A 14,998-nucleotide genomic window follows, 5' to 3' on the forward strand; every position below is an offset into this window, starting at 1 on the left:
CATGCTCATGTATGCTATTTCCTACCCTTGTGAACTTGGAGCACATTTCCTCTGCTTCTTTTATCATATTTGCTCGAAGCATGTATTTTGCACATTTGGAATTGATGAATCTATCAGCTGTGTCCAAAGACTGTGCTTCATCCATCCACTTTGCAGCTTCTCTGAGATTACCTATATGCTATAAAAGATAATTAAAGGAACCACAATTTATAATCAAGAGAAAATGAGTACAATAAAATGGAAAATAATTTACACAGACAAAAAAGAAATCTGTCACCATTTCTGTCAAATTTATTTAGAAATCAAAATTACAGTTCACATTTACTAAGAGCTCAAATGATTACACATCTAATTACACACCGATTATACAATTAATATAACATGAAACTACTCAGAATTATTAGAAAACGATTATCAGGGTGCCCTAGAACTTATTTCCACAAAGAAAAAACTCCAAAGATTCTTTTTTTTTTTTTTTTTGAGACGGAGTCTCGCTCTGTCGCCCAGGCTGGAGTGCAGTGGCCGGATCTCAGCTCACTGCAAGCTCCGCCTCCCGGGTTTATGCCATTCTCCCGCCTCAGCCTCCCGAGTAGCTGGGACTACAGGCGCCCACCACCTCGCCCGGCTAGTTTTGTGTAATTTTTAGTAGAGACGGGGTTTCACCGTGTTAGCCAGGATGGTCTCGATCTCCTGACCTCGTGATCCGCCCGTCTCGGCCTCCCAAAGTGCTGGGATTACAGGCTTGAGCCACCGCGCCCGGCCCAAAGATTCTTAAAGTAGCTGAATTCTTCAACTACGCAAAAAGCAGGATTCCGATTTTACCTTGTATATTTTTGCTTTCATATAGAATAATTCTATTAGAGTTGGAGTACTAGCAATTGCAGCATTAATATAATCCAAAGCCAGAGAATACTGTCCAAGTTTATCAAAGTGCTGTGCCAGGAAATACTGAACCCAGAGTAGTGTTGTCGGGGGTTCCTTCTCCCCATTCTCTGCAATCAAACAAACATTAAATTATTATAGGAAGAATGTAAAGCAAATTGCATACTTTCTCTCTCCTAATTCATAATGAAAGTAATGACTATTGCAATAATAACAAGCAGGAAAAACTCAGCAAAAACTAATTTCAAAAGAAAGAGGTATGACTTCATAAAGCTCAAAAAGTGGTAGCCACGTAGAGAAACAAGATTGTACTTTAACAGGCTTCTAACCCCAATCTCACTCCAAAGAAACAATGCTGGGGAAAAGACATACATCAATCTAATTCTGTGAACTCTCAGCCTGAAAGCAAAAGGGCAGCAAGCCCAGGAAAAGTCAAGGAAAATAACTTGGCAAAGAGATTTCCTAACTACCACTGCAAGATTTCGGCAGAGGCAAGAACTGCCAAACTGCCATGGCTTACCATTTTCCAGGCTTCAATACTAAATCAGGGATACTCAAAGTTGAAGATTATGACCTATAGGAAAAAGACACACCTGACAAAGTAGCAACAACCCTGCCATCTGACAAAAACCTAAGTAGAAAAAACACAGCCCAGTCCTCTTAAAAAAGCAGTCACATATATACACTTATCTGAGTTCTATCCTATTCCCCATTCTGTACCCTCTAACTACAGAGGAGTAGATAAAAGAAATACCAAGCTCTCAAAATGGATTTCAGAAAGGAAGACATACTGGTCTTAGGAATGTGCCTTCCTAAAAATGAGGAGGAAAGAGTGAATAAATCCACACTACATCAAAACAAACAGGTCTCCTACATAGCTGACCAAATGACATGATAATGTAAACATACGATAGCACACATTAAAACACAAATAATAAAACAAAGGCAATGAGTTAAGCATCTATTCTGTTCCTCTTATATAAACTATATTTCAAGGGAACCAAGTATTTGATGAAGGAAATTTCTTTATAAGAAAAAATCCAGCTAACAAATGCAGAAGAAATTACTACAATCAACAAAGGATCTAGGCAATAATCTTCAATGGCTGAGAGGCCAATGAGGAATTTTTGTCTTGTTCTGTAACCACGGCTGGAGTGCAGTGGCAAGATCATAACTAACTGTAGCCTGGAACTCCTAGGCTCCAGTGATCCTCATGCCTCAGCTTCACAAGTAGCTGGGACTACAGATGAGAACCACCAAACCTGGCTAATATTTTAATTTTTTGTAGAGACAGGGTCTCACTTTGTTGCCCAGGCTGGCCTCCAAATCCTGGCCTCAAGAGATCTTGCTGCCTCAGCAGCCCCCACAGTGCTGGGATCACAGGTGTAGAGCCACCATGCCACCCCCTCCGCCGTCACGGACCTTTTTAATGAGTATAACAGGCTGACAACATCTGAATCTTTATCAATGTTAACATCAAAAAAGAGAGACAACCAGAATGTCTCAAGCTTCCTGATATGATACAACAGGAAGCACAAAGCACCACCCGTGTTTAAACAGAACCTGAATCTAATCCAGCATGTAAACCTAACTATAACTTACAAGAAGTATGAATGACAGTGAAATACAGAAAATGATACCATGAGAAAAGGCAATCAACCAAATCCAGAATATGGGATATGTAAGACAAATGACCTTTCAACAAATCACTGTTTTTTTTTTGAAAGGGAGGGGAGAGTTATTGTTCTAGATTAAAATAATGAGACATAACAATCAAATTATGGTGACATAATAACCAAATATTTGGTGTGAACCTTTACTGGATCTATACTCAAATAAACCAAACACAAAGACTTCTTTTGGATAACAGGGGAAATCTGAATGCAAACTGGGTATCAGATATTATGTTATGAGGTTTTGTGTGACATAGTACTGCAATGACTTCTTCTGTTTAAGTGTTTTAAACAGAGATGCACACTAAGGTATTTACAGATGAAACAGTAAGTCTGGAATGTGCCTTTAAAAAACTCAAAGAGAGTGTGGCAGCTCACACCTGTAATCTCAGCACTTTGGGAGGCTGAGGCAGGCAGATCGCTAGAGCTCAGGAGTTCAAGATCAGCCTGGACAATATGACAAAATCCCATCTCTACAAAATCACCCCCCCAACACCCACCCCCATCCTCCCTACACACAAAATTAGCCAGGTGGTGGCACATGCCTGTAGTCCTTGCAACTCAGGAGGCTGAGGTGGGAGGATCACTTCAGCCCAGAAGTTCAGCTTGGGCAACACAGTGAGACCCTATCTCTTAAAAAACATTAGAAAAATATTCAAAGAGTAATGACATATAAGAGACACATAAAGAACCTGGAAGTTACCATGTGCATGATTGAAAACATCATAGAGTGTTTTCTAAAGTAAGCTGCCTTGATTTATATATGCCCCTACAAATACAGAAACAAAGGACCTACCTAAACAGGATTAAAAGTAGTAAGAGGGTAGAAAAAGCAGAGAATTTAGGGATTCAGGAAAAACAGGTTCCAATATAAACTAACTACATGGTCTTGGGCAAGCCATTCAACCTCTCAAGTCTGTTTCCTCATGTTAAAACAAGGTTAAGGCCAAATACGGTGGCTCACGCCTATAATCCCAGCACTTTGGGAGGCTGAGGCGGGTGGATCACGAGGTCAGGCGTTCGAGACCAGCCTGGCCAACATGGTAAAACCCCATCTCTACTAAAAATACAAAACTTAGCCAGGTGTGGTGGCAGGCACCTGTAATCCCAGCTACTCAGGAGACTGAGGCAGGAGAATCGCTTGAACCCAGGAGGCGGAGGTTGCAGTGAGCCAAGACTGTGCCATTGCACTCCAGCCTGGGCGAAAGGACGAGACTCTGTCTCAAAAACAAACAAACAAAAACACACCAAGTTAACTCCCATCTCACAGGATTATGGAAAATTTAAATTAAGTAAGATTGAAAGTGCTCTCATTTCATTCACCAATTTATTAAGTAGCCATTAGGTAGCACACACAAAATATACATAAAAGAGCATTACTGTGATTAAAAATGAAATGAGTAATCAGATTCCAATTCAATCTAATTTAAACTTACCATATGGGCTAAAAAAGTCACACGTTTTAAGAGAGGCTTCATAATTAGTAACAAGTTCCTGGATTATAGAAACCTGTTAAAGAAACATATTTTTAAAATTTAAAAATATCTTATTGAAGGTATTTTTACCTATTATGGTTTAAATTACATTTGGAAAATATACAGCTTATTGCAGAACTATACATTAGTTAAAGTATTAGGGCATCTGCTTTGTCCCCATTCCTAATATGAATATTTCCCTTTGGAAAAGGGGTTGGGAAAAAAAACAAAATAATGGACATTGCTATATATACGGACCACTCACAAGACAAAAAAATAATAATAATAATGGACCACTGCTATAAGGGACAAATGCATCCATTATATAAATATTCAGGTTTTCAAAAACGTCATGCATTACAAAAAAGTGAAATGATTCAAAGTTTGAAAATAAGTGAAATTTAAAATGACTCTTTTGCTTATTATTGTCAGCAATCCTACAGTATAATAATTGTATTGTACTTACTACAATTATGGGGTTTCTTAACCAATTTACTTATCTACCTACTACAAAATAAGGTCTGGTGCTCACTTCAGCAGTACATGTACCAAAACTGGAACAATAAAGAGATTGGCATGGCCCCTGCGAAAGGATGACACACACATTCATAAAGCGTTCTGTATTTTAAAAGAAATAAGATCTGACATATTTCTTAAGTGTTTTGTGAAAACTGGGGCTTTAGACATCTTTATTTTCAGAAAAACAATTATATTTCTCTTATTTCCCTCTTATTACGCCTCTTTACAAACTAACCAAAATTCACTATGGTTCCCCTGACACTGAAGTGATCATGTGTCACAAACTCAACAGATTTTTGCATATACGGCTACAAAAGAAACCTCTTCATGTATACCATTTAGTATCAGAAGGTATAATTTAATTAGCTTTATTTTGAATCCAGGTTACTCCCTATGCCACAAAGACACAGGACAGTGTCCATGAAACCACTGATCATCCTAGACACTAGTCAAAACACAAGGCCAAATTATAACACTTTTCAGGCCTACATGATAGCTTTCTCACATGATGCTGCAGTATACGGCAGAATTCTCTAGTCGAGTTCAATGGACAGACAATGCTGAAATAAGGTAGGACTATACATTAACAGTAAGGAACGTGTAAATAACAGAAAAAGCAGAATGTGAAAAAAAATTTACACATACTATGACTTCACTAAAACATGTACAGATACCACATACTCAATGAAAATATGACCAAAGACATTAGGGTAGGTGGAAAATGACTATATTCTTTTGAAAAAAAAAAAAAAGATTGTTTATTTTAAAAACAGTGGTTCTGAAAGTGTGATATTCAGATCATTAATAAAAATACTGTCAACATTAGTGTCACCATCACCTAGCAACTTATTAGAAATACTAATCTGTACAATCTGTTTTGGGGTGTATGTGTAACAGACAGGGTTGCCCTCTGTCATCTAGGCTGGAGTGCGGGGGTGTGACCGTCGCTCACTGTAGCCTTGAACTCCTATGCTGAAGCAATTGTCCCACCTCAGCCTTCCAAGCAACTAAGACTACAGGCATGTATTACCATGCCCTGATAATTTTTTTTTTTTTTTAAGAGACAGAGTCTCACTATATTGCCCAGGCTTGTTTTGAACTCCTGGGCTCAAGCGATCCTCCCGCTTCTACCTACCAAAGTGCTGGGATTACAGGTATGAACCACCATGCCCGGCCTGTACAGTCTGTTTTTAACAAGCCGTCTGTAAATTCTGATACACAATTAAGAGTTTGAGAACCACTGATAAAAAAAATTGCAAGAAGACTTTTACTATAAAGCAAAATTAAAGTTAACAGACATTTTTAACCCACCATAACCTCTCCACGAATCTCACCTAGAATATCTATAACTTAAAAACCTTTTTTACAAACTTAGAAATTTAGTACTCAAGTTGTTAAACTTACGAAGGTAATTTTTTTCAGGAACTTGTGCCATCTACTGGTAGTTGCTAAAACTGCAACCTAGAGGTGGCTTTTAAAAAGGCGGACCTTTATGCATTTCTAGGGTGAAATCTATGTTTTTGTTTGTTTGTTTGAGATGAAGTCTCACTCTGTCACCAGGCTGGAGTGCAGTGGCGCGATCTCTGCTCACTGCAACCTCCGCCTCTTGGGTTTGAGCAATTCCCTGCCTCAGCCTCCCGAGTAGCTGGGATTACAGGCACCCGCCACCACACCCGGCTAATTTTTTTATTTTTAGTAGAGATGAAGGGGCAAAACCTATTTTTAAATAAGTCAATTTTAATAATAAAGGGTACCACAAAACAATAAAGGGTACCATACAATGAAGTTACACATAATCCTTCAAAAAAGAATATAAATACTTCTGAATAAAACAGATCTCCAGATTCAGAATTTCAAAACAAGATCTGATTACGAGGGGAAAAAGATAATGGAAAATTCATAGGAAATCTCCTACATAAAAAAAAACAACAAAGGACTGATCATTCTGGTTCATTAGGCCTACTTCTTGAATATATTATTTATATATATGTTTTTTGTTGTTGTTGTTTTGAGACCGAGTCTCACTCTGTTGCCTAGGCTGGAGTGCAGTGGCGTGATCTCAGCTCACTGCAACCTCTGCCTCCCAGGTTCAAGCAATTCTCCTGTGTCAGCCTCCTGAGTAGCTGGAACTAAAGGTGTGTGCCACCATACCCGGCTAATTTTTGTATTTTTAGTAGAGATGGGGTTTCACCACGTTGGCTAGGCTGGTTTCGAACTCCTGACCTCAGGTGACCTGCCCACCTCAGCCTCTCAAAGTGCTGGGATTACAGGCGTGAGCCACTGTGCCAAGCCAAAATTTACATTATAGTTGCTTTAATTTTATTTTTTGAGACAGGGTCTCACTCTGTCACCCAAGCTGGAGTGCAGTGGCATGAACTTGGCTCCCTGCAACCTCCACCTCCCAGGCTCAAGCCATCCTCCCGCCTCAGCCTCCTGAGTAGCTGGGACTACAGGCATGCACTACTACACCTGGCTAATTTTTGTACTTTTTGTAGAGATGGGGTTTTGCCCTGTTGCCCGGGCTGGTCTCAAACTCCTGAGCACAAGCGATCTGCCCACTTTGACCTTCCAAAGTGCTAGGATTACAGGCATGAGCCACCACCTCCGGCCTTACAGTTACTTCTCATTCAGTAATTAAGTGAACAATTTTCTAAATTTTCTATGAAAGCTAATCTAAGAAGTTTTACTGAAGTATAAGACTTATTTCGCTCAAGTTTACTTACCATTTATATTTAATTAGGTAGTGTGTAATATGACAAATTAATATGTAATAGCTATTCTTCTTTAAAACAGTGTTTTGCCTCTGTTATTTTAAAATCAAGAAAGCCAATCCACTTAAGTATCTGAGATCGCAACAAAAACATAAATGGCCACCTTAAATTTTATGGCCCAAATTTTTCCTACAATGTGAAAAATTTTCCAAGTTCAGCCACCTTCTCCTGGTTTACTTTCTTTTTTTTTTTTTTTTTTTTTTTGAGGCGGAGTCTCGCTCTGCCGCCCAGGCTGGAGTGCAGTGGCCGGATCTCAGCTCACTGCAAGCTCCGCCTCCCGGGTTTAGGCCATTCTCCTGCCTCAGCCTCCCGAGTAGCTGGGACTACAGGCGCCCGCCACGTCGCCCGGCTAGTTTTTTGTATTTTTAGTAGAGACGGGGTTTCACCATGTTAGCCAGGATGGTCTCGATCTCCTGACCTCGTGATCCGCCCGTCTCGGCCTCCCAAAGTGCTGGGATTACAGGCTTGAGCCACCGCGCCCGGCCTGGTTTACTTTCTTCTAACAGCTACATTAGATCAAGATAGAAGAAGCTTTTTATCTTTGTTAACAAAATCTAACCTAAGATAGTACTATAACTGTTATAATTTCCTAAAGTATGTCCTTGGTGACCAGCTTCTATGTAAGAGTTGACTCTTTATTAATCTTAAAGACAAAGTCCCACAACATCATATCCGATACACATTTTTTTCACAATAAAGAGACAAATCACAGGTTTAAAATGCCACTGCAACATGAAAGTTACTAAATTAAGTATACTTGTTTATCAACAAGACCAAAATTGCTGAATTAGGTTCTGATACAAGCACAATTACTAATGATAATTTTGGTGCTAAAGGGGCTAGTTACAGAGGTAAATTGTCCAAGAACAGTGACAATAAAATGAAAGTAACTACAGAGATGAGGTGTGAGAAGGGTGGGACTTACAATTTAATTTAGAGAGTAACGGGAAATTACCATTTCTTGAACATATTCAAACCAAGTACTTTACAAACTTTCTCATTTAATTAAAACACACATCAATGCTTTACGTATTATTTTCCCCAACTTTGTGAAAATACAAATATTCATATTCAAAGCACATGAGCACTGATGTCCAACTTCAATGGAACCAAATGCATGTGTACCAACCCAGGCAAGCGTGGATGTTGACTCATTGAACGTCTTCACTTAAGAGCCTGACACTCACAAACGAATGGCTAAAAAACAAGTACTTTCTATCATCAGTGAATATGGAAGCCCAAAATTAATGTACACCTCTTCTTAGAGCCTTTAAACATTTTGGGGCTGGGTGCAGTGGCTCACACCTATAATCCCACAGTACTTTGGGGGGCTGAGGAGGGCAGCTCACTTGAGCCCAGGAGTCTAAGACCAGCCTGGGCAACATGGTAAAACCCCATCTCTACAAAAAAATACAACAAAATATTAGCTGGGTGTAGTGGCCCACGTCTGTAGCCCCAGTTTCTTGGGAAGGTAAGGCAGGAGAATTGCTTGAGCCCAGGAGGTGGAGGTTGTGGTGAGACAAGATCGCACCACTGCACTCCAGTCTGGGGCAACTGGAGTGAAACTCTATCTGTAAAAAAAAAAAAAATCTGATTTCCTTTTCTGGCCGGGGAAGCAGGGAGACACGGTCTCGCTCTGTTACGCAGGATGCACTCTCAGTCCACTGCAACCTTCACCTTCCAAGCCCAAGTGGTTCTCCCACCGCAGCCTTCCAACTATCTAGAACACGCCACTGCACTTGGCTGATTTTTGTATTTTTTTTGTAGAGACACTGCCTCGCTACATTGCCCAGGCTGAACTCCTGAGCTCAAGCGATCCTCCTGCCTTGGCCTCCCAAAGTGCTGGGATAACAGACCTGAGCCACCACACATGGCACATTTTGGTTTCATGTATGACTTTTTTTTTGAGATGGAGTCTCGCTCTGTCACCCAGGCTGGAATGCAATGGCGCGATCTCAGCTCACTGTAACTGCCCCCTCTCAGGTTCAAGCGATTCTCCTGCCTCAGCCTCCCAAGTAGCTGGGACTACTCCACCACGTCCAGCTAATTTTTTTGTATTTTTAGTAGAGATGGGGTTTTACCATGTTGGTCAGGCTGGTCATGAACTCCTGACCTCAGGTGATCCACCCGCCTCGGCCTCCCCAAGTGGTGGGATTACAGGCAGGAGCCACCACACCCGGCCGTGTATGACATTTTAAAAAGTATATAGACTGTTACCTTTAGTTGAACAAAAATTAAACCAAATGAAACCAAACTAATTTTACTAATTATCTTTTTGTATACAGATTTTTATTCTTCAAGAAAACCTGTTTTTCCTCACTAAATCAGCAAAATAAAAGACAAACATATGTAATATACAGCACAGACAAGAAAAAAAAAAAAGGACCACTGTGGCTCACGCCTGTAATCCCAGCACTTTGGGATGCCTAGGTGAGAGGATCACCTGGGCCATGAGTTTCAGACCAGCCTAAGGCAACATAGCAAGATCTATCTCTACAAAATAAAAAACAGCCACGCACGGTGGTACATGCCTGCAGACCCAGCTACTTGGGAGGCTAAGGTAGGAGACTCTCTTGAGCCCAAGGGTTTGATGCTACGATGAGTTACAATTTCGCCACTACACTCCAGCCTGGGTGATACAGCAAGACCCAGTCTCTAGACAAAGATTCAAAACAGGAAAAGAAACACTAGAAAAAAGAACAAACTAAACCTAAAACAAGCAAAAGGACACAATAAAGTGAAAATTAATGAAATAGAGGAAAAAAGTCAACAAACCCAAAACTTGGCTCTTTGAAAAGATCAAGAAAATTGGCAAACCTTTAGCTAGACTGACAAACTAAAAAAGAGAGAACACTCAAAATATTAAAACCAAAAATGGTAAGAGGGGATATTACCACTGACTTTATAGAAATAACAGACTATGACACACATACGCCAACACTGTATAACTTAGATGAAGTAGACAAATATCTAAAACCATAAATTTCCAAAAGCCAGTCAAGAAGAAATAGAAAATCTGAATAAACCAGTAATGAAGAGTTTGAATACATAATTAAAAACTACCCACAAAGAAAAGTCCAGGCCCGTATGACTTCACTGGTAAATGGTAAGTTCTACCACACATTTAAAAAAGCAGTAATACCAATTCTTCACAAACTCTTCCAAAAAAAAAAGAGAGAGAGAACACTTCCCAACTCATTATGAGGCCAGTATCACCCTGACAGCAAAATCTGATAAAGACATCAAAAGAAAACTAGGCATTTATCTCTTAGGAATATAAATGCAATATCCTGAACAAAACACTAGCAAATTGAACCCATCTATATGGAAAAAGAACTACCCACCATGACCAAGTAGGCTTTTACTCAGCAATATAAGACTGGTTTAACATCAGCCAGGAGTGGTGGCTCACGCCTGTAATCCCAGCACTTTGGAAGGCGGGGGTGCATCACCTGAGGTCAAGAGTTCGAGACCAGCCTATCCAACATGGCAAAACCCCATTTCTACTAAAAAATAGAAAAACTGGCCAGGCATGGGGGTGCACGCCGGTAGTCCCAGCTACTCGGGAGACTGAGGCAGGAGAATAGCTTGAACCCGCGAGGTGGATGTTGCAGTGAGCCAAGATCGCGCCACTGCACTCCAGCTCGAGTGACAGAGTGAGGCTCCGTCTTGGGGAGAAAAAAATTGGTTTAACATCTGAAATCAATTAATGAAAATATACCATATATCAATAGAATTTTTTTTAAAAACCTACATAATCATCTTAATACAGAAAAAGCATGACAGAACTCAGTAACAGACTTTCATGATAAAAATGCACAATAAACTAGGAACTGAAGGGAACTTCTTGACATTACAAAGGACATATATAAGAAACCCACAGCTAACACAATACTTAATGGTGAAAAATCTAGATGCTTTTCCTCTAAGAGCAAGAACAAGACAAAGAACTCTCACCACTTCTAGTCAATATTGTACTGAAGGTACCCAAGGCAATTAGGCAAGAAAATAAAAAGGGTATGGATTGGAAAGAAAGAAGTAAAACTTTCTATTTGCAGATGACATGATCTGGTACACAGAAAATCCTAAGGAAACTATTAAAACATCTATAACAACAAACAAGTTCAGCAACATTTCAGAATACAAAATCAACATACAAAAATCAACTGTATTTCCATATACTAGCAAATAATCCAAAAATGAAATTATGAAAACAATTTCATCTAGATTACCATCAAAAAGAATGGCATGCTTACAAACAAATTTAACATAACATGCGTAAGACTTGTACAATAAAAATTACAAAACACTGGTTGAAACAAATCAAAGACCTAAATACAGAGAAAGACATCCCATGTTCAAAGATTGACTTAATATTGTGAAGTTGAGGATACTTCCAAATTGATCTGCAGATTCAACAAAATCCCTATTAAAATCCCAGATGGCTGCTCTGCAGATATAGAAAAGCCAATCCTAACACATTCAAATAGAAATAAAAGGAACCCTCGATAACCAAAATAGTCTTGAAAAAGAACAGAGTAGAAGGAGTCACATTTCCTAATATCTTTCTTTCTTTTTTTTTTTTTTTGAGACAGAGTCTCGCTCTATCGCCAGGCTGGAATGCAGTGGCTCAATCTCGGCTCACTGCAACCTCCGCCTCCTGGGTTCAAGTGATTCTCCTGCCTCAGCCTCCGGAGTAGCTAGGACTACAGGCGCCCGCCACTACGCCGGCTGATTTTTGTACTTTTAGTAGAGATGGGGTTTCACCATGTTGGCCAGGATGGTCTCGATCTCTTGACCTCGTGATCCACCCACCTCGGCCCCTCAAAGTGCTGGGATTACAGGTGTGAGCCATCGCACCCGGACCACACTTCCTAATTTCAAAACTTACCACACTGCTACAGTAAGCAAGACAATATGGCACTGGCACAGACGGACTTTTAGCTTTTTTTGTATACTGATGTTTAACATGTTACAGAACCTTTTCTAGCTATTTGAAAAACTGTCCCTCCAGGGTCTTGCTAATTCTTGAAGATAACAAAGGGTCCAACCAGGAGTATGTCTTTAATATGCAAGCTATTCAAAATCCAGAGACATATCTCCTCTATCTGGCTCTTATGCCCCAAGAGGCACTATTCCTCTGCCTAAACATCCCAGGGCAGGTGCCAGGCAACTAGAGACCACCCCGCCAGTCTAAAGTATGCCAAAATTATTCAAACTAAACTGTTCACCCTGCCCCGCCCCAAGGAAACCTAAATGAAGGCAGCAGCCTAATCCTTCCCCTCCCTCCTAACCACCCTAGTGTCTTCCCCAAGTGGCCCTGCATGGCATGGCACAGCTTGCCTCCTGTCTCTAGGACCTGTATGATTAACTTTGTTTTTTTCCTGAGCCTCTCCAGTGTCTCCTATTTTGGCTGCACCTGAATAACAACCTCATAAAAGAATAATACAAAACAATAAAGACAGTTATACACATCAGTGGAACAGACTTGAGAGTCCAGAGGTGAACCCTCACATTTATGGTTAATCTCTTTTGGACAAGGCTGCCAAGATCATTCAACAGGGAAAGAACAGTCTCTCCAACAAATGGTGCTGGAATACTGGATAGTCACACACAAAATAATGAATTTGGACTCCTACCACACCTTATACAAAAATGAACTCAAAATAAGAGTGAATGCCTCAATGCAAACTCGTAGACGTAAACATGTTTATAAATCTTCATGACCTTGGACTTGGAAATGGTTTTTAGATAAGACACAGAATGCATAAGCAACAAAAGGAAAAAAAAAAAGATAAGCTAGACTTCATTTAAATTAAAAATTTTTGTGCATCAAATGACACCATTAAGAAAATGAAAAGACAACCCACAGCAGAACAGAAAATATTTTCACATAATGTATCTGATGAGAGACTTGTATCTAGAATATATTTTTAAAACTTCTGGCCCGGCGTGTTGGCTCATGCCTGTAATCCCAGCACTTTGGAAGGGTGAGGCGAGCAGATTGCTTGAGTCCAGGATTTTGAGACCAGCCTGGGCAAATGGTGAAACCCTGTCTCTACAAAAAAATGAGCCAGGTATGTTAGCGCATGCCTGTAGTCCCAGACACTCAGGAAGTGGAGGTGGGAGGATCACTTGAGCCCAGGAGGTCAAGGCTGCAGTGAGCTGAGGTCGCACCACTGTACTCCAGCCTGGGTGACAGAGTGAGACCCTGTCTTAAAAAAACAAACAACAAAAAAACCTGAAAAAAACCCACAAAAACAAAACTTCCTTAAACTGAACAATAAAAAGAGAAATAACCCAATTATAAATGGGCAAAGAAACTGAAAGACATTTCTCCAAATAACATATACAAAGGCCAATAAGCACATAAAAGATAATACCAACAGTAATCACAAAATGCAAAGCAAAACCTCAAGAAATTACCATTTCACACCACTATGATGGCTATCATCAATAATAACAAGTGTTGATGAGGATGTGCAGAAATCAGAACCCTCATATACTGCTTGTGGGAATGTAAAACGGTGGAGGAACTTTGGAAAAAGAGTCTGACAGTTCCTTAAAAGTTTAAACATAGAGTTAGCATTTGACTCAGCAATTCCATTCCCAGATGTACACCTAAGAGAAATGGAAGTACATCTACACAAAAACGCGTACACCAAAGTTCACAGCAGCATTGTTCACAATAACCAAAAGGTAGAAATAATCAATGTGGTATATCCACACAATAGAATGTTACTTGGTCATAAAAGGGAATGAAGTACTGATTTATGCCACAACTCTGAATAAAAATATTAAGTAAAAGAAGCCAGACCCAAAAAGACTATTAATAGATAAGTCCATTTACATAAAAGGTCCAGACTGGGAAATCCATAGACAGAAAGTAGGCTAATGGCTGCCTATAGCTGAGAGGGACATGAAGGTTGTGAGAGAATCATAGCTAAAGGATATGGAGTCTCTTTGGGGGATGACAAAATATTACACTGCAGTGATGATTACACAACTCTGTGAATATACTAAATATCATTGAAATATATACTTTCAATAGGTAAATTTTATGATATATTAATTATATCTCAATAAAGCTGTTACCAAAACAAAAATACTGGTGGGGAAGCTACTGACATCCTGATGGTAGAGGCCAGGGAGTTTGCTAAACATCCTACAATGCACAGGACAGACCTACATTATAAAGAATTATCTAGCCCAACACATCGACAGTAGAATTCTGTGTTAGGAAGGCTGTCCTGTGCCTTGTGGAATGTTTAGCAGCATCCCTGGCCTCCACACACTGGATGCCAGTAGCACACCTCACCTCACTGCAGTGACAATCAAAAACCTCTCCAGACATTGTAAAATGTCCCAGGAGGAAAAAATCTACTCCCCAACACCCTCATTAAGAAGCACTGCTCTAAAGAGGACTTTCCAAGATGGTTTTAAAACAACAGATGAACTTTCCACAACAGAAATAAAGATTACCAAATCTGGTTCCACTAAATTTTAAACATTTCTATGTTAAAACAAAAACAGAAAAACCAACACAAGACAGGAAATATTTCAGGCACACTGCTAGTGGGAATACAAATTGATGTTTACAACCTTGTGAAAAACTAATTTATCCGTGTTTATCAAGAACCACAAAAATGTTCATGCCCTTTACCCACTGAATTAATCT

At 39.8% G+C, this 14,998-nt stretch overlaps 1 protein-coding gene and 1 non-coding gene across 2 annotated transcripts in view; one reads left to right on the plus strand and one right to left on the minus strand.

Annotated features, from left to right (window-relative positions):
- NAA16 (N-alpha-acetyltransferase 16, NatA auxiliary subunit) overlaps window positions 1–14,998 on the minus strand; it is a 68,974-nt gene that overhangs the window by 19,347 nt on the left and 34,629 nt on the right. Inside the window, 3 exon segments of the mRNA XM_033234205.1 lie at window positions 26–178; window positions 823–992; window positions 3,992–4,064. Coding sequence (XP_033090096.1) covers window positions 26–178; window positions 823–992; window positions 3,992–4,064 — 396 coding nt within the window.
- On the plus strand, window positions 4,555–4,658 carry LOC117098635. The gene has a single exon (XR_004443503.1). It is a non-coding gene; the product is annotated as a U6 spliceosomal RNA (small nuclear RNA).

This window comes from Trachypithecus francoisi, unplaced genomic scaffold (assembly GCF_009764315.1).
Source record: "Trachypithecus francoisi isolate TF-2019V2 unplaced genomic scaffold, Tfra_2.0 Contig01461, whole genome shotgun sequence".
Lineage (NCBI taxonomy): Eukaryota > Metazoa > Chordata > Mammalia > Primates > Cercopithecidae > Trachypithecus > Trachypithecus francoisi.